At 38.7% G+C, this 20,584-nt stretch overlaps 2 protein-coding genes and 1 pseudogene across 2 annotated transcripts; 1 reads left to right on the forward strand and 2 right to left on the reverse strand.

Moving 5' to 3' along the window:
- LOC114194861 lies at positions 1 to 7,052 on the reverse strand (annotated as a pseudogene).
- A 4,015-nt stretch (positions 7,053 to 11,067) lies between these two features.
- Positions 11,068 to 13,937, forward strand: LOC114194862. The gene is made up of 7 exons (XM_028085268.1): positions 11,068 to 11,646; positions 11,710 to 11,947; positions 11,996 to 12,315; positions 12,427 to 12,710; positions 13,385 to 13,483; positions 13,591 to 13,672; positions 13,812 to 13,937. The coding sequence occupies exons 1-7, from the start codon at positions 11,068 to 11,070 to the stop codon at positions 13,935 to 13,937; spliced, it is 1,728 nt and encodes a 575-aa protein (XP_027941069.1).
- A 3,268-nt stretch (positions 13,938 to 17,205) lies between these two features.
- LOC114194864 (cation/H(+) antiporter 15-like) lies at positions 17,206 to 19,848 on the reverse strand. Its single transcript, XM_028085269.1, has 3 exons — positions 19,657 to 19,848; positions 18,538 to 19,545; positions 17,206 to 18,441 (listed from the first exon to the last, which is right to left on the reverse strand). Exons 1-3 carry the CDS (start codon positions 19,846 to 19,848, stop codon positions 17,206 to 17,208), a joined length of 2,436 nt encoding a protein of 811 aa, XP_027941070.1.
- Between the last annotated feature and the right edge of the window lie 736 nt (positions 19,849 to 20,584).

Raw genomic sequence — 20,584 nt, forward strand, 5'->3', positions numbered from 1 at the left:
TCATTTGCGGAGCCATGCATCCGCTTCATCAGGAGAGGCTTTGCCAGTGAACTCCGCCGGCTTGTGGCGCAAGAAGTCCTCCACGGTCGGCACCCTGATTGGTGCAATCGTCGTTCTAGGCTGCGCTGCTACGGGTGGCTGCATTGCATCCACCATCCTGTGGATAGCCTCAGCGATGTTATTAGCACCACTACTCCTCTTCCTCTTGTTAGCAGTCATAGCCTGGATACGCCACATTACAAATGTTAAAAATCAGTCACTTAGTCAAACAAAACCACTGACACCTTTTCAACATTCAACACAAACACGCAACAAACAACCACATCGATAAGCTCACTCCCCACTAGCCCCAAAATATTTAGAAATATTTTCAAAACTTTTACTCTGATACCAATTGTAACATCCCTAAGGAATATTACTAATATTTAATAAATAAAATTCAAAATAAAAATAAATCCCTCATTTAATATAAAATCATTTCCCAAAAACACGGGAAATTTAAAACTTTAATATACATGTAATAGAAACAGGAGTCCATAATTATAAAACTGAAGTAATATTCCAATGGCTCCCAAAAGGGTTACAAAGTTATCTCAAAACCAAAATAATAAATATATACAAAATCCCATGCTATCCCTCGTTCTGAGTCTATGCATCTCCTGGCCCACCTGTCACATCATCTGCTCCCGGATAACGAGTTATCCGATCATCTCCAAACACACACAGAAAGGGTGAGCTATGCACAATATATAAACATATACATGAAATAAATATGCCACCCATCCCAAAATAGCATAACTTAAAATTTTATGATTTTCAAATTACCCAACGATGACCTCATAGTCCTTCATGAGTCATATACATGAACTAGGTCTTGGGACTTCACTCTGCTCCCACGAAACTAACTCATTCGTGGTCCAACCCTATGAGCCTATCCCGCTCATAGTCCTGCCCTACAGACTCCTTGTCTGTAGTAAATCATCCAAGCCTCCTCAACTTGGACCCTGGTACGCACGCAATCACCATACTATGGACTCCTCGCCCAATAGTAGCCGACGGGAACATCACAGTTCCTTGCCCATCGTGCGTCCAACGCATGTAATCACCATCTTAAGGACTTCTCGCCCAATAGTAGCCGACGGGAACTCAACCAGTTCCATGCCCATCATGCGTTCAATCACTCAAGCACATCCCAGACCCCTATTGGACTTAGTCCTTCAAGCCCAAACACCACACCACATATATATACTTCCTATACTTAGGATAAAGTAGCCAAATCACACACACAAGCACACACAAACATGGAAATTCGCATAAACTCACTTAAGCCAGGCACTCTCGCCCAAGCTAAGCCCTCAGTCTCGCTTAGGCTAGCTCACCTCGCCTGAACGAGCTTAAGACAGTGGTCACATCACGTTATCTCGCCTGGGCGAGTCACACCTTCGCTCAAAACAACACACAGACCTCACCTAGATGAGTATTTGACAAAACAAACACCAATGCACTTCGAGAACTCGCTTAGGTGAGCCACTCTCGCCTAAGTGAGAGTGTCCATGGCTCAGAACTCAAAACCTCTTGCCTGGGCGAGATGTCGCGCTCAAAACTCTGATGTTTCCTCGCGACCTCGCTTAGGCGAGTGCCTCTCGCCTAAGCGAGAGACCATGTCGCTCAACCTTTTTCTTGGTCGCCTAGGCGAGAACCATGAACCAGAACCCAAAGTGAGACTCTACAACTCTCGCTTAGGCGAGGTGGACCAGCTTGGGCGAGATTTGCAGGATTTCGAGTTTGTTCGCGCACACAATTTGCCAAAAACAATACCAAAACACCAACCAATCATTACCAACACAATGTAATGGCAAAAATACATCAAAATCACGCTTTATATCCAAATTAAACTACCAAGACACACTGTTTAAGCGTTCACAACCACTCCATACCAAAAACCCTCATTCCCAAAACATATAATGCATAATAGGGTTTGCAACCTATAACCATCCAGCCAATTCATTATTTTGATTACACATACACGATGTCACCACAATCATATTCCAATTGAGAAGGCAATGACACAAAATCATAATTCACATCATGAAATTTACATACTCAAAATACAGCTCCCCTAACCTGGAATTACTGATTAAAGTTGAGAAAGACAAGGACCCTTCATTCCCAATTGCTTTTGCCTCCCCCTTTGCACACCCTAATTTCGTTCTCCTCTCCACACCAGTTCACCACACTGCCAAAACCCTTCCCTCTACCTAAAATTTTGCTTTTATAGGTGTCTTTATGATGGGTTTTAAAACTAAAACGAAATTGGGCTTTTTAATGTGTTTAATTCTCATTTAGGGGGGATTATAGTATGTTTTACAGCCCCTCTTGGCTTCCCTTCTAGGTTTTCTTTTGCCCTCTCATATTCCCTCCAAAACTACACTTTAAAAATATAAAGTTCCAATTTCATTCCCAACCAAGTTTGAACCGATGACCACTTAGTCACCATTCAAGTGCATAACCAATTCAACCAAGTCATGTTAATGATACACTCCAATCATGATAAGCTTACAATACCAATTCCATACTCATACATATTATTAAAAATCAATAATAAAACAACAACACATAATTGGCATACATAAGACTCGAATCCAAGTCCTCTTACATAAACCAAGTACTTTTGACCATTTGAGCTAGTACTTTTCCACGTCACATCAAACAATAATTAATACCATAAAGGCGCTTTCTACCCGCATTTATTAATTAATTAATTATGTAATTTAATTAATTTTCACGGGTCTTACATATGACATATGACTCAAACAAAAGTTAGGCACATTTAAAGACTAAACATGACATACACAAAGACAGAAACATGTAGCTATCATGCATTTAAACTCATGGATTTGAGACTCAAAGACTAAGCATCCAAAGACATCTTATCCAACCACATTTAGGAGCTTAAAGAGGTGCAAAAACTGTATCCAAACTGCCACAACAGAACCTGAATACGCTGATTCACGCATTCTTGGCAAATCTGACATTTGCTCACTAATTTGATCATAACTTTCTCCACATAACTCCAAATGCATTGGTTCTTTTTTTTCGGGAAACTAGACTCAAAGAGCTTTCTTTTTACACCAAAAACATAATTTTTGCACCGGTGAGCTGGTATAGTTTAATGTTTTAAAATCGTCACGTTTTCTGCCAGCACTGTTTTTGTGTGTAATGGAAGTGGATTTGAACCATACAAAGATAGCTACAACAAGAAAAGGTTAGCACATGAAAAACACCATATTCAAGATAACCTATTATCTAGATACCAAATGATGAAGGATTATCTTGTTTTCTTTTTAAGATAATTGAATATGGTGTGAGTTGATTAAAAAAGCTAAGTGAAATCCCCACTGGACATTAAGATAGCAAGCTATCTACATGTGAAGGTTCCTTTCACAAAGCTCAAGAGAAGAAGATGATGGTTGATTCAAAACAAAAAGGAAATGGAAAGCACATAAACCATAGAAACCCAAGAACAATTAAAGGAAGAAGAAAACATAAAATGGAAAGGAAAGAAATGGTAAAAATGTGAGAAGCACGACACTACAAGGCTAGGCTAGAAGCCATGACAACCTTGAAGATGAGTGGATGTGTCCCGCCACTTGCTATGCAAGATAAGGCTTAAAAGTATTCACTCCCTACAGAGGAAACTCTCCCAAATGGTTGAGATACAAAAGTGTTTTTACTTCAAAATGTTCAACCTTTTTACATGTCTAGGAGCACCCCTTATATAGAAGAGTTCAGAGGCCTCAATTTTTTTTTACTATTAATATTTTTCTATTAAATTAATCATAAAATTATGTTTAAGAAAAAATGTCCCAATTTTTTTAGTATTAATATACCTCTATTAAATTAATTATAAAATTATGTATAAAAAACAGACCCCATAAAAATATTTTATTACTAATGTAGCTCTATTAAATTAATGATGCATAAATACATGTATTTACCGAATAAAAAGAAAATCATTTTTCATAATATTGCAAATAGATATCAATGTATAATGAGAAAAATTGGAAAGAAAAATTCGATGCTAAAAATAATAAAAATTAGTATTCAAAAAGTGTTTAAGAAATATAAGAAAAATGAAATTTCTTCGTTTATTATTTTTATTGAGGAATATAAAATGATACCAATACCAAAAAAAAAAAAACTAAAACTAAACATAGAGGAAATTATATGATATTGAACAAATAATCACATTTTCTAAGAAGTCAATTTTAAGTCTAATGCAGTCTTACAAAACTGGTTCAGCATGTATGGTTTGCAACCACTTATATACTGTAAATTGATATACATCAAGTTTAGAAAACATTTTCTTGTAAATCCTCTTGCTCATTGTAGACCTTCATGTCTATTCTGTCTTCAGACAATAGACTCAAATGTGCCTTTGTTAGTGGCCTTCTGGTTAAGATTATTTCCAAAAGCCATTCCTCCATATCCATATTGTTGAACAACTAGCACAGACGAGCGTGAACCAAAATTGTTTGACACCAAAATGTCCCCTATGACTCCAAGTTCCAAGCACTCACACCACTCCATCAAATTTGAGAAGACCTTAGAGTTCCTGCAATTTCCTTGACCAACTATGTAAATATCACAACCAAGTTTTTCTATTTCATTGAGGACTGCAGGAATATCTTCACCACTATGAACATCAATCTCTGAGTAGGATATTGAATCGCTATTGTTAACTACTGTAAGTATAAATGTGCTTATATACTCTTCATCTAACTCTTTTTGCCTGTCTGTATCTATTATCGCAGATAATATCCCTTGTGCTTCATCGTGAACTGAAGCATCTACTTTTGCTGCTTCACTCAACAAAAGAATTCGAACTACTGAGAGTTTTGTTCCCGAACGTCCTGCCATCCTCCATGCAATGGCTAAGGCTTCACGGTCATCAGGGCCCCCAACAAAGACCACACGAATGTGAAGGTTCATTTTGGGAACTAACCCAAAATCACGATCAACAAATATTCCCACGGAACAGGGAGCACCTTGCATTACATTTTGGTTTATATCTTTGTATGCAACACTAGTTACTTCTAGAGTACCTTCTAAACCTAATTGTTTGTGAAATGGAAGAAGAATTAAGCTTGTGCGATTCTCATCTGCTGAGTGGTATATGTTTTCATGAATAGTTGTATATGCTGAAACCACATTTAAGGTCTCAACTCTAACAGCGTCATATGCCTCTCCAAGTGCATCACATGTGTTGTGAATGCTTTCTAACTCTTCTTGTGACCTAGTCAAGTTTTGTTCTCCGAGTTGGCTCCTAGGCTTCCCTATATGTGCAGCAACCAGGGCAGCAGCACGTCTAGTAAGTTCGACAAGGTACAAGGCAAAAATATGCAAAGGGGAAACTCTTGTGGCATTAAAACATTCAATTATGCTAATCATGCTTGCAGCTTGGCGAGTATTGTGAACACATGCTATAAATCGGAGCTCTGCATCAACTCTTAGTTTTTGTATGGTCTTTAGCTTGTTCTGTTCAAATATTTGTCTTGGTTTATATATGGCATTGATGACGGGAGACACAACTATGGTCATCAGAAGAACGGCGGAAGTTATAACGGAATAGGTAGGTATAGAAAATATCTGCAATAACACATCACAAGAACTTATGGATTAGACTGCAATTGTATATCTAAGAAACTAAAGCAATTGAATACAACATTTCAAAAAGATCAATACCGTTCTATCCCAAGCAATGTTCAACATTATTAATGCCATGGTGCCTTTATTATTCAAAATCAAGCCCAAGGTCCAACCATCTTGAATACGCATACCGAAGAAAAAGGTGACAAATAAAGTGCTTAAAATCTTTAGAGCACACAACAAGAGTATAATCACAACTATAAAGGGCCAGCTTTCTTGGGAGAAAATTGCGATCAAAGTCTCATCCCAGTTCCAATAAAGAAAAGGGGTACTAAAAAGCCGCTAACAAAATCATCTGAAATTGACATGACCAATTCAGCAAATTTCCCATGTGGTAAAATTAATCCAAAAACAAAAGCCCCAACAATGGCATGTGCACCAAGAAAATCTGAAATACACGAACAAGCTAAGACCCCCATGATTATAAAGAGCAATTGGTTATCATTCCATTCATCTTTGTCTTCCTTGCGATCAATAAACCATTGAATGAGTGGGCGTACCACAAAGATGCACACAACAACAAATGTTATCGTGGATAACACAGTGTAGATAGCTCCTTTACCATTAATTGAAAATGGAACAAATAAAGTGAAAAGAATCCAACCATACGTGTCACCAATCATAGCTGCTGTTAAGGCTGCTTTGCCAAGACCAGTATAAAGGAGCTTAAGCTCAGAAAGTGTATGTGCTACCACAGGAAAACCAGTAACAGTGAGAATTAAAGTCCAAAGTATATAAGCATTATTTGTACTTTCCTCAAGGGGAAACATCATAACATGTCCGTAAACGTTTCGAAACAAAGCATATAAGCATGGTGCAACGAGTATGGGAAAGACGATCCCAGCAATTGCGATGCTTGCAGCCTTCTTGTTCACATTTAGAATGGTATTTAAGTTCATCTCCAATCCACTAAGGAATGCATAATAAATGAGACCAATGTGGGAAAGCACCTCGACATTGACGACCCCATTTACCGGAAAAATGAACTCAAAAATTGTCGTGAATCTTCCAAGTAATGGCGGTGTCAGTAGGAAACCAACCTAGGTATTTATAATTTAGAATTCCCACACAATACATTGTTAGAATAACACATATAAGAAATTTTGAGATAATTTTCACAAACAAAACGACATCTAGATTTATTTACTTACAGAGATTTGTGAAATGAGACGAGTTTGATGCAGAGGTTTGTAGATTATGGAAAAGAGACGAGATAACACAGCAACAAAAGCAACTTGAATCGCCAGAATAGGGAGCTCTGTTTTCAAGACCTTATCGGTTTTCCAAAATTGATTAGGATTAACTATAGATACGTTGTAACATGCAGGTACTGTGTCCGTCATTGTTCTTTCGATTTTGTATTTGATACACTTAGTCTCGATGTTTCTTCTACTGAGGTGCTTTCAACCTTTATATATTTCTTTTCTTTTACTCAAAGAACCTAAGATCAAATCACATTACTGGTATGTAACAACATAATGCATCATCGACAACATAAATTCCACCTGTACATATCTATTTATGTCGCTTATCTTATCCTATCTTATGGTTAGTAATATTTTTTGTTTCACACAACAAATAGTCAAAATTTTCTATACTTACATAACTGCATTTTATTTTATACAACCACTTTATTAATATTTTATAAAATATTTAAATTTTAGATATCTCAATTTAATATTTTGTTATTAAAAATCAGTTATCATTGTTAGAGAAATGGGTTATCATTTTAATTTCCTATTGATAGCTTATGTGGTTATATATCTTTCTTAGTATAAAAGAACATGAAAGAATTAGTTTTTAGATTTTTGTGGACCGAAAAAAAATCTAAGTAAATTAATTTCAAACAAGCATGCAACCTGTCGTCCATACAAAGACAAGAACATGCATTTTTCATGTTGAAAAATAAAAATAAAATATACAAACTTGATTCTCGTGAAAATTTTTCACATGGAACCAACAATGTCCCTATATATTTCAAGTCAACGATTACATTAGACTTGCAATAGTATGATGTATTGATTGCAATCTTTAAAAAAGTGATATTTTCACTTAGTTAAAGTTAGCATGTATTAGATTTTGTTTCTTCATTTGGAAAAAAAGAAGAAACATCGATACTAAATTTGAACATAATGTATTGATTTTAACTATTTCCCAAATACAGGCTAAATATATTATCTTTAAAAATGAGTATAAACTTGGGAATAAATAAAATATCGTAACGTGATTAGATTTGAATTGTATGTACAGAGATAGTGAAGAGTGCAATGGATATTTATCCTATCAATGAGTTAATACTTTCCAATAATGAACTTGAGAAAAATGAAATATAATAAAAACATCACAAATATATTCATGTTTTTGAATTTTATAGAAATATATCATGTTAATTTTGATGTATATGAATAAAATATTAAATAATTTTAAATTAATATAAAATTTTGTAAACATAACTAGTGTGTAATGTATTTCCAATCCAATTATAGATTTTAAGATAAATTATCCAATTAAGAATTATTCAATTATTTTAGTAGATAGATTTTAATAATTTATTTTATTTATATATTTTATTAATAAAATTCAAATGATTTTTGAGAATTTTTTATTTTTTATTTTTTTTAATCTATAAGAAGTTAAATATGCGGTACACTTTATATTTTAAGATAATGAAAGGTAATAGAATGCTTACAAAAATTTTTAAAATATCAATAATTTATATTTAACATATTTTCATCAATATTATTATTTATAATTACATATTATTGAGATATGAAATCTTGAAATTAAGTTTGAATATGATTTAGGTTGGATTGGATTCATGCCAAGGTGGTTAATTTAGTATAAGTTAAATTTAATATTCTAAAATTTGTATCAATAAATTAGTTGGATATAAATTATTTGAGTTATGGAATAATTTGAAATTATTGTAGTATTGTAAGGCTCCTTTTTATTTTTTCTGTCCTAAACTAAAGGGGCTGCCCTTGTAAGTGGTCCTAAGGGTTGGCCCAGCATATAAGATCCTAATATGTTGCCCTAATCCTACACTCACTTTCACTCTTTCAGAATCGTAGCCGTCACCTTCCTTAGTGCGCTCAAAGTACGTTCTGCTAGGGTTAGGTTCTTGTCGTTGTCGAGCTGGTTCGAAGTTGTCTCCTACTCCAGGTAAGTACTGTGGCTAGCCCATGCTCGTCTCTATTGTTCATTTCGTTCCTTTCACAGCTAGGGTTCCAAGTGACCCATACCGTGCTTCTGTCTCGCTATCTTTCCAGTTCTTCTGTTCGTTCCTTGAGCTGTTGTGCTCGTGCGTTCGGTAGCGAGAGAGTGTCGGGTCGTTTTGCTAGCTTATTCCAGGTAAGGGAAGCTAGAACCTTTCTTGTGTGATGTGTTTAGCTTGTATTGTCGTGGTTTGTGAATTCTTTGGGATTGTGCATTGCTATGAATGTCTGAATTTGACTGGAACCTCTGTTGGGTGCGTGAATGCGCGTTGCAGGTGCGAACAGTGGCGGACACTGTTAGACTCGCCCAGGCGAGCTTGACTCACCCAGGCGAGATGTGCAGAGGCTCGCAAAGAGCTTTTTGCGCGAGTGGTCGCTCAGGCGACCAGGGTGTGTTTTGAGCGAGCACACAACTCGCCCAGGCGAGAGGGATCTCGCTTAAGCGAGATCCCGCGTTGCCTTCTTGTTCTTGTTGAGCCCTCGCCTAGGCGGAAGGGGACTCGTCTAGGCGAGACTGTCTCGCCTGAGCGAGACCCCTCAGCCTGAGCGAGGTGCTGGGCGAGGCAGTGCTGTGATTGAATGTTTGTTTGTTCTTGAATGGTCTGTTTTGGTTGGGTATGAATGCATGACGAGTTATATGTATATAATGGAGTATGAGGTATACGTAGTATGATTCCTGAATTACAAATGATGGGTTTGGCATGAAAGTTGGCATGATCTCTACATGACTTGTATATGATGAGTTGGTTGCATATGTGTGTGTGTGTGGTCACAAACTTGGTATGAGCAATAATGAATCTTGGCGGTTGGCAAAGCTTTGGTATGGTTGGCATGAGGAGAAACACCTTACTCATGATCGACAATATCAAGTTGCTAATGATTCAACATATGAGAAATGGAGTTTTGTTGTGGGTTTTGGGTTGAAACCTTATGTGCAATGTATGTATAAATCCATGGTCGTATATGTATGTTGGTCCGTGTCAGTGCATAATACCTTGGGGTCTTTAGGTTAGACTTTCAGGGTTGCGCTTCAGTGGTCGGGGCGTAATTTCATGGCCCCGGTTAGTGGGTGTCCATGGTGGTGCCCCATCTGTATAACTAGGTAAGGATTCAAGGTAAGGACTGCATCCTGACACTCTAAGGGGCCAGTTAGTCTCACTTAGAGCGGACTGACCCCTGTGGTGAGAGTAGCAGGAGGCCTGAAATTCATCAAGGGCTAACCTTGTGGTGAGGGAGACTTGATTCATCGTAACACTTGTAACACATAGCTCAGGAGTGAGCAGCTCAGGGTCGAGCAGAGGTATCCACCACAAGTGTAAGCATCCGCTGAATCTGACTAAGTTATACGTATCCGGATGAGTCGAGTCGAGTCGTAGTGTACTGAGTGAAGAGTCATAACATGTTTGGTTGTTACATGGATACGAGATGATGAACATATATATTGGACTGTATGATGCATAAGTTGTTGGCTCTAGCTTACCCTGTTTGTTGTATGGTTGTCTTGTATGTGGTTCTTCTTTCTTGCGATGATCATCGACTTGGTTGATGGGAGCAGATGGGCGAGATTCTCGTGGTCAGCAAGGGAATGGTGATTCAGCAGCTTAGCCATCTGGGCTGGAGTCATTTTATTCATGATTTCTTTAGGGCTACGGCCCCTGTATCGTCTTATGATTTCTTACTCTACACTCTTTGTTAGAATTGTATTTGATTTATGTTGGAATCGTGGTGTGCCAGGTTGTAGGGGTTGCGTTAAGGACCCCAAGACTACGCTGCTATACTTTATTGTGCGACGTTTCCTTTAATTTTGTTTAATAATTAAATGGGACGTTACATTTATGGTATCAGAGCGGTCATTCGTTAGGTCTGTGGACATGGGTTGTCCACTTAACTTCTCTGTGTGTCTCTGAGTGCTTAGTTAAAATTCTTGCCTTATTCGAGTCTAACCAAGTGATTTTCTATGTGCCAGTAACCTATGGCACCTCCTCGTAGGACTCCGCAATCATCCTAGGGAGACGTACCGGATATCGCCAGAGCCATAGAGGCGATGGTAGCGGCTATGGCGCAGCAGAGTGCTGTGATGATGCAGCAGCATGAAGCATCCATGTAGCGACAGGCGGCGTCGCTGGAGCAGCAGCAGTTGGTGATGCAGCAGATGGAAGCTGCAAGGGTGGCTGCCGAGGATGCTCATCGGCAGCATATGGAGGCCCTCCACCAACTGGAGGAGAATAGGGCGGTTGCCCCTGTGTTTGGTCCCGAGCCACGACCTGCAGTCAGAGAGTGGAGTCTAGAAGACTTTCTGAAACACCATCCTGTGAAGTTCAACGGGAAGACCAGCCTAGATGCAGCCGATCAGTGGCTGAAGGCCCTGGAGAGGATCTTCGATGCGAAGATGTGCCCGGCAGAGAACCGGTTGGCGTTTGCAGTTTATATGCTAACCGGAGAGGCTGAACATTGGTGGATTAGCATGAAGTCCATCATGGAGGAGCGAGGCGAGCCAGTGACTTGGGAGGCCTTCAGGGGGAGATTTCTCTCCGAGTACTTTCCAGATAGTGTCAGATATGCTAAGGAGGTGGAGTTCCTCCAGCTCACACAGGGAGGGAAGTCAGTAGCTGACTATGCTGAGAAGTTTAAGCATCTCAGCCGTTTCTACACCTTGCCACTCGATGAGGAGTGGAGATGTCGCAAGTTCGAGAATGGACTCCGCGGCGACATTCGCTTCATGGTGGCACCCTTGTCCATCAAGGATTTTGCCGCTCTGGTGGAGAAGGCCAGGGTAATGGAGAAGATGAAGAATGAGGTAGAGGGTCAGCGGCCTCAGCAGCCTCAGAGGATTGGTGGACCATCTGGGTCCAAGCCCAGACATGACGAGCGGAGGAGACCGTATGACAGACCTCCTCATCAGCCTCAGGGGTCTAGGGGTCTTCCTCCCCAGCAGGGTCGAGTGCAGTGCTACATATGTGGGGGCCCTCATCTGAGGAGTGCCTGCCCGCGTATGGAGGGTTACCGTCGGTGCAACAACTGTGGTAAGGAAGACCACTTTGGGAAGGATTGTCCCACCCTTGCTAGGGCAGCAACACGCCCTCCAGTTCAGACTCCTCACCAGCACCAGCGGAGAGATAGAGGCAACCGGCCTCAGGCGACAGGCAGGGTATATGCCATGACCGGAGCAGAGGCTGCAGGCTTAGGTAATCTTGTTATAGGTCGATGCATGATAGCGGGTGAATCTTTGTGTGTGCTGTATGATTCTGGAGCGACACACTCCTTTGTGTCAATTGCTTGTGTGGAGGGTCTGGGTCTGCCGGTATGCGAGCTGTATTGTGAACTTGCAGTATCTACCCCGACATCGGGTTTGGTCAGGACATCGTCCTTGTGTGTCAGGCTTCCAGTGGAGGTAGAGGGGCGCAGGTACAGGGTGAACTTAATCTGCCTACCTCTACAGGAGTTGGAGGTGATCTTAGGGATGGATTGGCTCTCCACCAATCACATTCTGATCGATTGTCAGGAGAAGAAGTTGTTGTTTCCCGACTCAGAGGAGCCTGAGTTGGTATCTTCCCAGGGTGTTATGAGGGAACTACAGGACGGTGCGCAGTGCTACATGATCTTCACACATATGGAGGTGGAGAGAGGAGAGACGACGTCTGTGATACCAGTCGTCCAGGATTTTGAGGATGTGTTTCCGGAGGAGGTACCAGGATTGCCTCCCAGTAGAGAGGTGGAGTTCTCTATTGATCTAGTCCCAAGAACAGGCCCGATCTCGATGGCCCCATATCGCATGGCTCTGGCAGAGTTGGTAGAGCTCAAGAAACCGATAGAAGATCTGATGGAGAAACAGTTCATCCGACCCAGCACTTCGCCTTGGGGAGCACCAGTGTTGTTGGGGAAGAAGAAGGATGGGAGTTCACGTCTGTGTGTGGACTACAGGCAACTGAACAAGATGACGATCAAGAACAAGTATCCGCTCCCGAGAATCGATGACTTGATGGATCAGTTGCATGGGTCATCGGTGTTCTTGAAGATAGATCTACGATCGGGTTATCATCAGATTTTAGTGAAGGCTGAGGAAGTACATATTCGATCCGGCCCACGTATTGGAAGCTGAGGATATACAGATCAGAGAAGACCTCACCGTAGAAGTACCACCCAAAGCTCTTAAGGATAGTAAGGTTGAGGAACGTCGAGGAAAGACTGTCAGTCTTGTCAAAGTTATCTGGGATCGGAGGACAGGTGACTCGACGTGGGAGTTAGAGGAGGACATGAGAAAATCACATCCACATCTGTTTATCTGGTGAGTCTTTATTTTCGAGGTCGAAAATTTTCTTGTTGGGGAGAATGTAAGGCCCCTTTTTATTTTTTCTGCCCTAAACTAAAGGGGCTGCCCTTGTAAGTGGGCCTAAGGGTTGGCCCAGCATATAAGATCCTAATATGTTGCCCTAATCCCACACTCACTTTCACTCTTTCAGAATCGTAGCCGTCACCTTCCTTAGTGCGCTAAAAGTACGTTCTGCTAGGGTTAGGTTCTTGCCGTTGTCGAGCTGGTTCGAAGTTGTCTCCTACTCCAGGTAAGTACTATGGCTAGCCCATGCTCGTCTCTATTGTTCATTTCGTTCCTTTCACAGCTAGGGTTCCAAGTGACCCATACCGTGCTTCTGTCTCGCTATCTTTCCAGTTCTTCTGTTCGTTCCTTGAGCTGTTGTGCTCGTGCGTTCGGTAGCGAGAGAGTGTCGGGTCGTTTTGCTAGCTTATTCCAGGTAAGGGAAGCTAGAACCTTTCTTGTGTGATGTGTTTAGCTTGTATTGTCGTGGTTTGTGAATTCTTTGAGATTGTGCATTGCTATGAATGTCTGAATTTGACTGGAACCTCTGTTGGGTGCGTGAATGCGCGTTGTAGGTGCGAACAGTGGCGGACACTGTTAGACTCGCCCAGGCGAGCTTGACTCACCCAGGCGAGATGTGCAGAGGCTCGCAAAGAGCTTTTTGCGCGAGTGGTCGCTCAGGCGACCAGGGTGTGTTTTGAGCGAGCACACAACTCGCCTAGGCGAGAGGGATCTCGCTTAAGCGAGATCCCGCGTTGCCTTCTTGTTCCTGTTGAGCCCTCGCCTAGGCGGAAGGGGACTCGTCTAGGCGAGACTGTCTCGCCTGAGCGAGACCCCTCAGCCTGAGCGAGGTGCTGGGCGAGGCAGTGCTGTGATTAAATGTTTGTTTGTTCTTGAATGGTCTGTTTTGGTTGGGTATGAATGCATGACGAGTGATATGTATATAATGGAGTATGAGGTATACGTAGTATGATTCCTGAATTACAAATGATGGGTTTGGCATGAAAGTTGGCATGATCTCTACATGACTTGTATATGATGAGTTGGTTGCATATGTGTGTGTGTGGGGTCACAAACTTGGTATGAGCAATAATGAATCTTGGCGGTTGGCAAAGCTTTGGTATGGTTGGCATGAGGAGAAACACCTTACTCATGATCGAGAATATCGAGTTGGTAATGATTCAACATATGAGAAATGGAGTTTTGTTGTGGGTTTTGGGTTGAAACCTTATGTGCAATGTATGTATAAATCCCTGGTCGTATATGTATGCTGGTCCGTGTCAGTGCATAATACCTTGGGGTCTCTAGGTGAGACTTTCAGGGTTGCGCTTCAGTGGTCGGGACGTAATTCCATGGCCCCTGTTAGTGGGTGTCCATGGTGGTGCCCCATCTGTATAACTAGGTAAGGATTCAAGGTAAGGACTGCATCCTGACACTCTAAGGGGCCAGTTAGTCTCACTTAGAGCGGACTGACCCCTGTGGTGAGAGTAGCAGGAGGCCTGAAATTCATCAAGGGCTAACCTTGTGGTGAGGGAGACTTGATTCATCGTAACACTTGTAACACATAGCTCGGGGGTGAGCAGCTCAGGATCGAGCAGAGGTATCCACCACAAGTGCAAGCATCCGTTGAATCTGACTAAGTTATACGTATTTGGATGAGTCGAGTCGAGTCGTAGTGTACTGAGTGAAGAGTCATAACATGTTTGGTTGTTACATGGATACGAGATGATGAACATATATATTGGACTGTATGATGCATAAGTTGTTGGCTCTAGCTTACCCTGTTTGTTGTATGGTTGTCTTGTATGTGGTTCTTCTTTCTTGCGATGATCATCGACTTGGTTGATGGGAGCAGATGGGCGAGATTCTCGTGGTCAGCAAGGGAATGGTGATTCAGCAGCTTAGCCATTTGGGCTGGAGTCATTTTATTCATGATTTCTTTAGGGCTACGGCCCATGTATCGTCTTATGATTTCTTACTCTACACTCTTTGTTAGAATTGTATCTGATTTATGTTGGCATCGTGGTGTGCCAGGTTGTAGGGGTTGCGTTAAGGACCCCAAGACTACGCTGCTATATTTTATCGCGTGACGTTTCCTTTAATTTTGTTTAATAATTAAATGGGACGTTACAAGTATAGTTTTAGTTTATCTCCGGTCAACTTTTTTTAAAAATAAATATTTTAGTTTTAGTTTCAAATAAATGATATAAATATACCAAATCTTTAGTTAAAAAAGAAATAACATGTGTGGTTGTAATAATTATTTTTATGTCAAACTAGAACTTTATATAATTTATTACTAAATTTAAGAAAAAATATTATAAAAAAGGAAAATTTAAAATACACCTACGAATATAAAAATATAAAAATATTATTTTCAGGCGGAATTAAATTATTTAGTTGTAATTCTCCTTTTGAACTTAACCACTTCTATCTATTTTGTACAACTTTATTTATGTTATATTATTCACTTACCGAAGTCTAACCGATAATACTCCCAATATTCTTTAAAATATATTTGAATAGATTAAAATATTTAGACATGACATTCAATTAAACTCACAACTATATATGCAAGTTATTTTAAGAAATCTTTATATTGTAAATTCGAAAAAGTTCTACATTTTTTTTCCGAAATTTTGAGATAAGTTTTGTAAGTGAAGAAACAATTGATGAAGCTTTTATATTGATTTAATGGCATCATTATATTGAGATCAGATTTTTTTTTTCTTTTTAACATAAGTTTAAACTAAAATAACGCATAGGTTTTAAAAGGGAGATTAATAGATAACGGGACTTTTGGCAAAAGTAATATAATGTTTAATAATAAATTATCCAAAGAGAAAGAACAACATAATATTTTTATATTTATTTATCCCGATATTTTGGACTATGTATATGTTATCTTTAAGGAACACTTAAAGGGTTTCAGGATCAATCATTGAAGAAAATGCACAAGATACTTTTGATAACATAGGTTACTACTATATCCATTTTCGATATTTCCATGAGACTAAGAGCTTCAAATGTTTTTTCATCACTTCTTACTACATCCAAAACAAAGGTTGAATACAGAGGAATGAATTTTGTAGAGAGAATTTACAACAAAAGCCTTCTTACAAGGGTGTTACTTCACAAGAAGAAAGATACTCTAAGTTACACTTACTTTCGATGTTTCTTCTACTATGGTGCTTTCAACCTTTATTTCTTTTTTCTCATACTCACTGAACCTAAGATAAAACACATAACTAGTATGTAACAACACAATGCATCATCGACAACATAAATTCAACCTATACATATCTATTTATGGTGTCATAATATCTTTAATTGACCAAATGTGGCCACCGATAGTAGAAAAAAATAAAAAGGATATTGGCTCGTTAGTTTATCATTATTATTTTTCTTTGTATGTTAGTTCAGGCATGCAAACCTCATATTCATGTAATAAAGTAACAATAATATATACAAATATAAGAGAGAACAAGGAAATGATAAAACTAAAACTAAATTAAGTTACAAACTAATAAGGATGCATAAATACATGTATTTACCGAATAAAAAGAAAATCATTTTTCATAATATTGCAAATAGATATCAATGTATAATGAGAAAAATTGGAAAGAAAAATTCGATGCTAAAAATAATAAAAATTAGTATTCAAAAAGTGTTTAAGAAATATAAGAAAAATGAAATTTCTTCGTTTATTATTTTTATTGAGGAATATAAAATGATACCAATACCAAAAAAAAAAAAACTAAAACTAAACATAGAGGAAATTATATGATATTGAACAAATAATCACATTTTCTAAGAAGTCAATTTTAAGTCTAATGCAGTCTTACAAAACTGTTTCAGCATGTATGGTTTGCAACCACTTATATACTGTAAATTGATATACATCAAGTTTAGAAAACATTTTCTTGTAAATCCTCTTGCTCATTGTAGACCTTCATGTCTATTCTGTCTTCAGACAATAGACTCAAATGTGCCTTTGTTAGTGGCCTTCTGGTTAAGATTATTTCCAAAAGCCATTCCTCCATATCCATATTGTTGAACAACTAGCACAGACGAGCGTGAACCAAAATTGTTTGACACCAAAATGTCCCCTATGACTCCAAGTTCCAAGCACTCACACCACTCCATCAAATTTGAGAAGACCTTAGAGTTCCTGCAATTTCCTTGACCAACTATGTAAATATCACAACCAAGTTTTTCTATTTCATTGAGGACTACAGGAATATCTTCACCACTATGAACATCAATCTCTGAGTAGGATATTGAATCGCTATTGTTAACTGCTGTAAGTCTAAATGTGCTTATATACTCTTCATCTAACTCTTTTTGCCTGTCTGTATCTATTACCGCAGATAATATCCCTTGTGCTTCATCGTGAACTGAAGCATCTACTTTTGCTGCTTCACCCAACAAAAGAATTCGAACTACTGAGAGTTTTGTTCCCGAACGTCCTGCCATCCTCCATGCAATGGCTAAGGCTTCACGGTCATCAGGGCCCCCAACAAAGACCACACGAATGTGAAGGTTCATTTTGGGAACTAACCCAAAATCACGATCAACAAATATTCCCACGGAACAGGGAGCACCTTGCATTACATTTTGGTTTATATCTTTGTATGCAACACTGGTTACTTCTAGAGTACCTTCTAAACCTAATTGTTTGTGAAATGGAAGAAGAATTAAGCTTGTGCGATTCTCATCTGCTGAGTGGTATATGTCTTCATGAATAGTTGTATATGCTGAAACCACATTTAAGGTCTCAACTCTAACAGCGTCATATGCCTCTCCAAGTGCATCAAATGTGTTGTGAATGCTTTCTAACTCTTCTTGTGACCTAGTCAGGTTTTGTTCTCCGAGTTGGCTCCTAGGCTTCCCTATATGTGCAGCAACCAGGGCAGCAGCACGTCCAGTAAGTTCGACAAGGTACAAGGCAAAAATATGCAAAGGGGAAACTCTTGTGGCATTAAAACATTCAATTATGCTAATCATGCTTGCAGCTTGGCGAGTATTGTGAACACATGCTATAAATCGGAGCTCTGCATCAACTCTTAGTTTTTGTATGGTCTTTAGCTTGTTCTGTTCAAATATTTGTCTTGGTTTATATATGGCATTGATGACGGGAGACACAACTATGGTCATCAGAAGAACGGCGGAAGTTATAACGGAATAGGTAGGTATAGAAAATATCTGCAATAACACATCACAAGAACTTATGGATTAGACTGCAAGTGTATATCTAAGAAACTAAAGCAATTGAATACAACATTTTAAATAGATCAATACCGTTCTATCCCAAGCAATGTTCAACATTATTAATGCCATGGTGCCTTTATTATTCAAAATCAAGCCCAAGGTCAAACCATCTCGAATACGCATACCGAAGAAAAAGGTGACAAATAAAGTGCTTAAAATCTTTAGAGCACACAACAAGAGTATAATCACAACTATAAAGGGCCAGCTTTCTTGGGAGAAAATTGCGATCAACATAAGTCTCATCCCAGTTCCAGTAAAGAAAAGGGGTACTAAAAAGCCGCTAACAAAATCATCTGAAATTGACATGACCAATTCAGCAAATTTCCCATGTGGTAAAATTAATCCAAAAACAAAAGCCCCAACAATGGCATGTGCACCAAGAAAATCTGAAATACACGAACAAGCTAAGACCCCCATGATTATAAAGAGCAATTGGTTATCATTCCATTCATCTTTGTCTTCCTTGCGATCAATAAACCATTGAATGAGTGGGCGTACCACAAAGATGCACACAACAACAAATGTTATCGTGGATAACACAGTGTAGATAGCTCTTTTACCATTAATTGAAAATGGAACAAATAAAGTGAAAAGAATCCAACCATACGTGTCACCAATCATAGCTGCTGTTAAGGCTGCTTTGCCAAGACCAGTATAAAGGAGCTTAAGCTCAGAAAGTGTATGTGCTACCACAGGAAAACCAGTAACAGTGAGAATTAAAGTCCAAAGTATATAAGCATTATTTTTACTTTCCTCAAGGGGAAACATCATAACATGTCCGTAAACGTTTCGAAACAAAGCATATAAGCATGGTGCAACGAGTATGGGAAAGACGATCCCAGCAATTGCGATGCTTGCAGCCTTCTTGTTCACATTTAGAATGGTATTTAAGTTCATCTCCAATCCACTAAGGAATGCATAATAAATGAGACCAATGTGGGAAAGCACCTCGACATTGACGACCCCATTTACCGGAAAAATGAACTCAAAAATTGTCGTGAATCTTCCAAGTAATGGCGGTGTCAGTAGGAAACCAACCTAGGTATTTATAATTTAGAATTCCCACACAATAAATTGTTAGAATAAAACATATAAGAAATTTTGAGATAATTTTCATAAACAAAACGACATCTAGATTTATTTACTTACAGAGATTTGTGAAATGAGACGAGTTTGATGCAGAGGTTTGTAGATTATGGAAAAGAGACGAGATAACACAGCAACAAAAGCAACTTGAATCGCCAGAATAGGGAGCTCTGTTTTCAAGACCTTATCGATTTTCCAAAATTGATTAGGATTAACTATAGATACGTTGTAACATGCAGGTACTGTGTCCGTCATTGTTCTTTCGATTTTGTATTTGATAAACTTAGTCTCGATGTTTCTTCTACTGAGGTGCTTTCAACCTTTATATATTTCTTTTCTTTTACTCAAAGAACCTAAGATCAAAACACATTACTGGTATGTAACAACATAATGCATCATCGACAACATAAATTCCACCTGTACATATCTATTTATGTCGCTTATCTTATCCTATCTTATGGTTAGTAATATTTTTTGTTTCACACAACAAATAGTCAAAATTTTCTATACTTACATAACTGCATTATTATTTTATACAACCACTTTATTAATATTTTATAAAATATTTAAATTTTAGATATCTCAATTTAATATTTTGTTATTAAAAATCAGTTATCATTGTTAGAGAAATGGGTTATCATTTTAATTTCCTATTGATAGCTTATGTGGTTATATATCTTTCTTAGTATAAAAGAACATGAAAGAATTAGTTTTTAGATTTTTGTGGACCGAAAAAAAATCTAAATAAATTAATTTCAAACAAGCATGCAACCTGTCGTCCATACAAAGACAAGAACATGCATTTTCCATGTTGAAAAATAAAAATAAAATATACAAACTTGATTCTGGTGAAAATTTTTCACATGGAACCCTAAACCCTAAACCCTAAACCCTAAACCCTAAACCCTAAACCCTAGCCCTCGATCCTTTTTTTGTTTTTCTTTAAATGCATGAAATGTTGTTTTGTGCGCTTTTGGTTGCTTCTCTCGTC

This window comes from Vigna unguiculata, chromosome 8, assembly GCF_004118075.2.
Source record: "Vigna unguiculata cultivar IT97K-499-35 chromosome 8, ASM411807v1, whole genome shotgun sequence".
NCBI classification, from domain to species: Eukaryota; Viridiplantae; Streptophyta; class Magnoliopsida; order Fabales; family Fabaceae; genus Vigna; species Vigna unguiculata.

What these genes read in the sequence shown, in the direction of transcription:
- LOC114194862 (XM_028085268.1), top strand. Translation starts at nt 11,068, where the DNA reads ATGCAGCAGATGGAAGCTGCAAGGGTGGCTGCCGAGGATGCTCATCGG. An exon ending in GAAGTTGTCTCCTACTCCAG is followed by an intron (nt 13,484 to 13,590) that starts GTAAGTACTATG and finishes CTATCTTTCCAG; the next exon opens with TTCTTCTGTTCGTTCCTTGA. An exon ending in GTTTTGCTAGCTTATTCCAG is followed by an intron (nt 13,673 to 13,811) that starts GTAAGGGAAGCT and finishes TGCGCGTTGTAG; the next exon opens with GTGCGAACAGTGGCGGACAC.
- LOC114194864 (XM_028085269.1), bottom strand. Translation starts at nt 19,848, where the DNA reads ATGACGGACACAGTACCTGCATGTTACAACGTATCTATAGTTAATCCT. An exon ending in GTCTCATTTCACAAATCTCT is followed by an intron (nt 19,546 to 19,656) that starts GTAAGTAAATAA and finishes ATAAATACCTAG; the next exon opens with GTTGGTTTCCTACTGACACC. An exon ending in ACATTGCTTGGGATAGAACG is followed by an intron (nt 18,442 to 18,537) that starts GTATTGATCTAT and finishes GTGTTATTGCAG; the next exon opens with ATATTTTCTATACCTACCTA.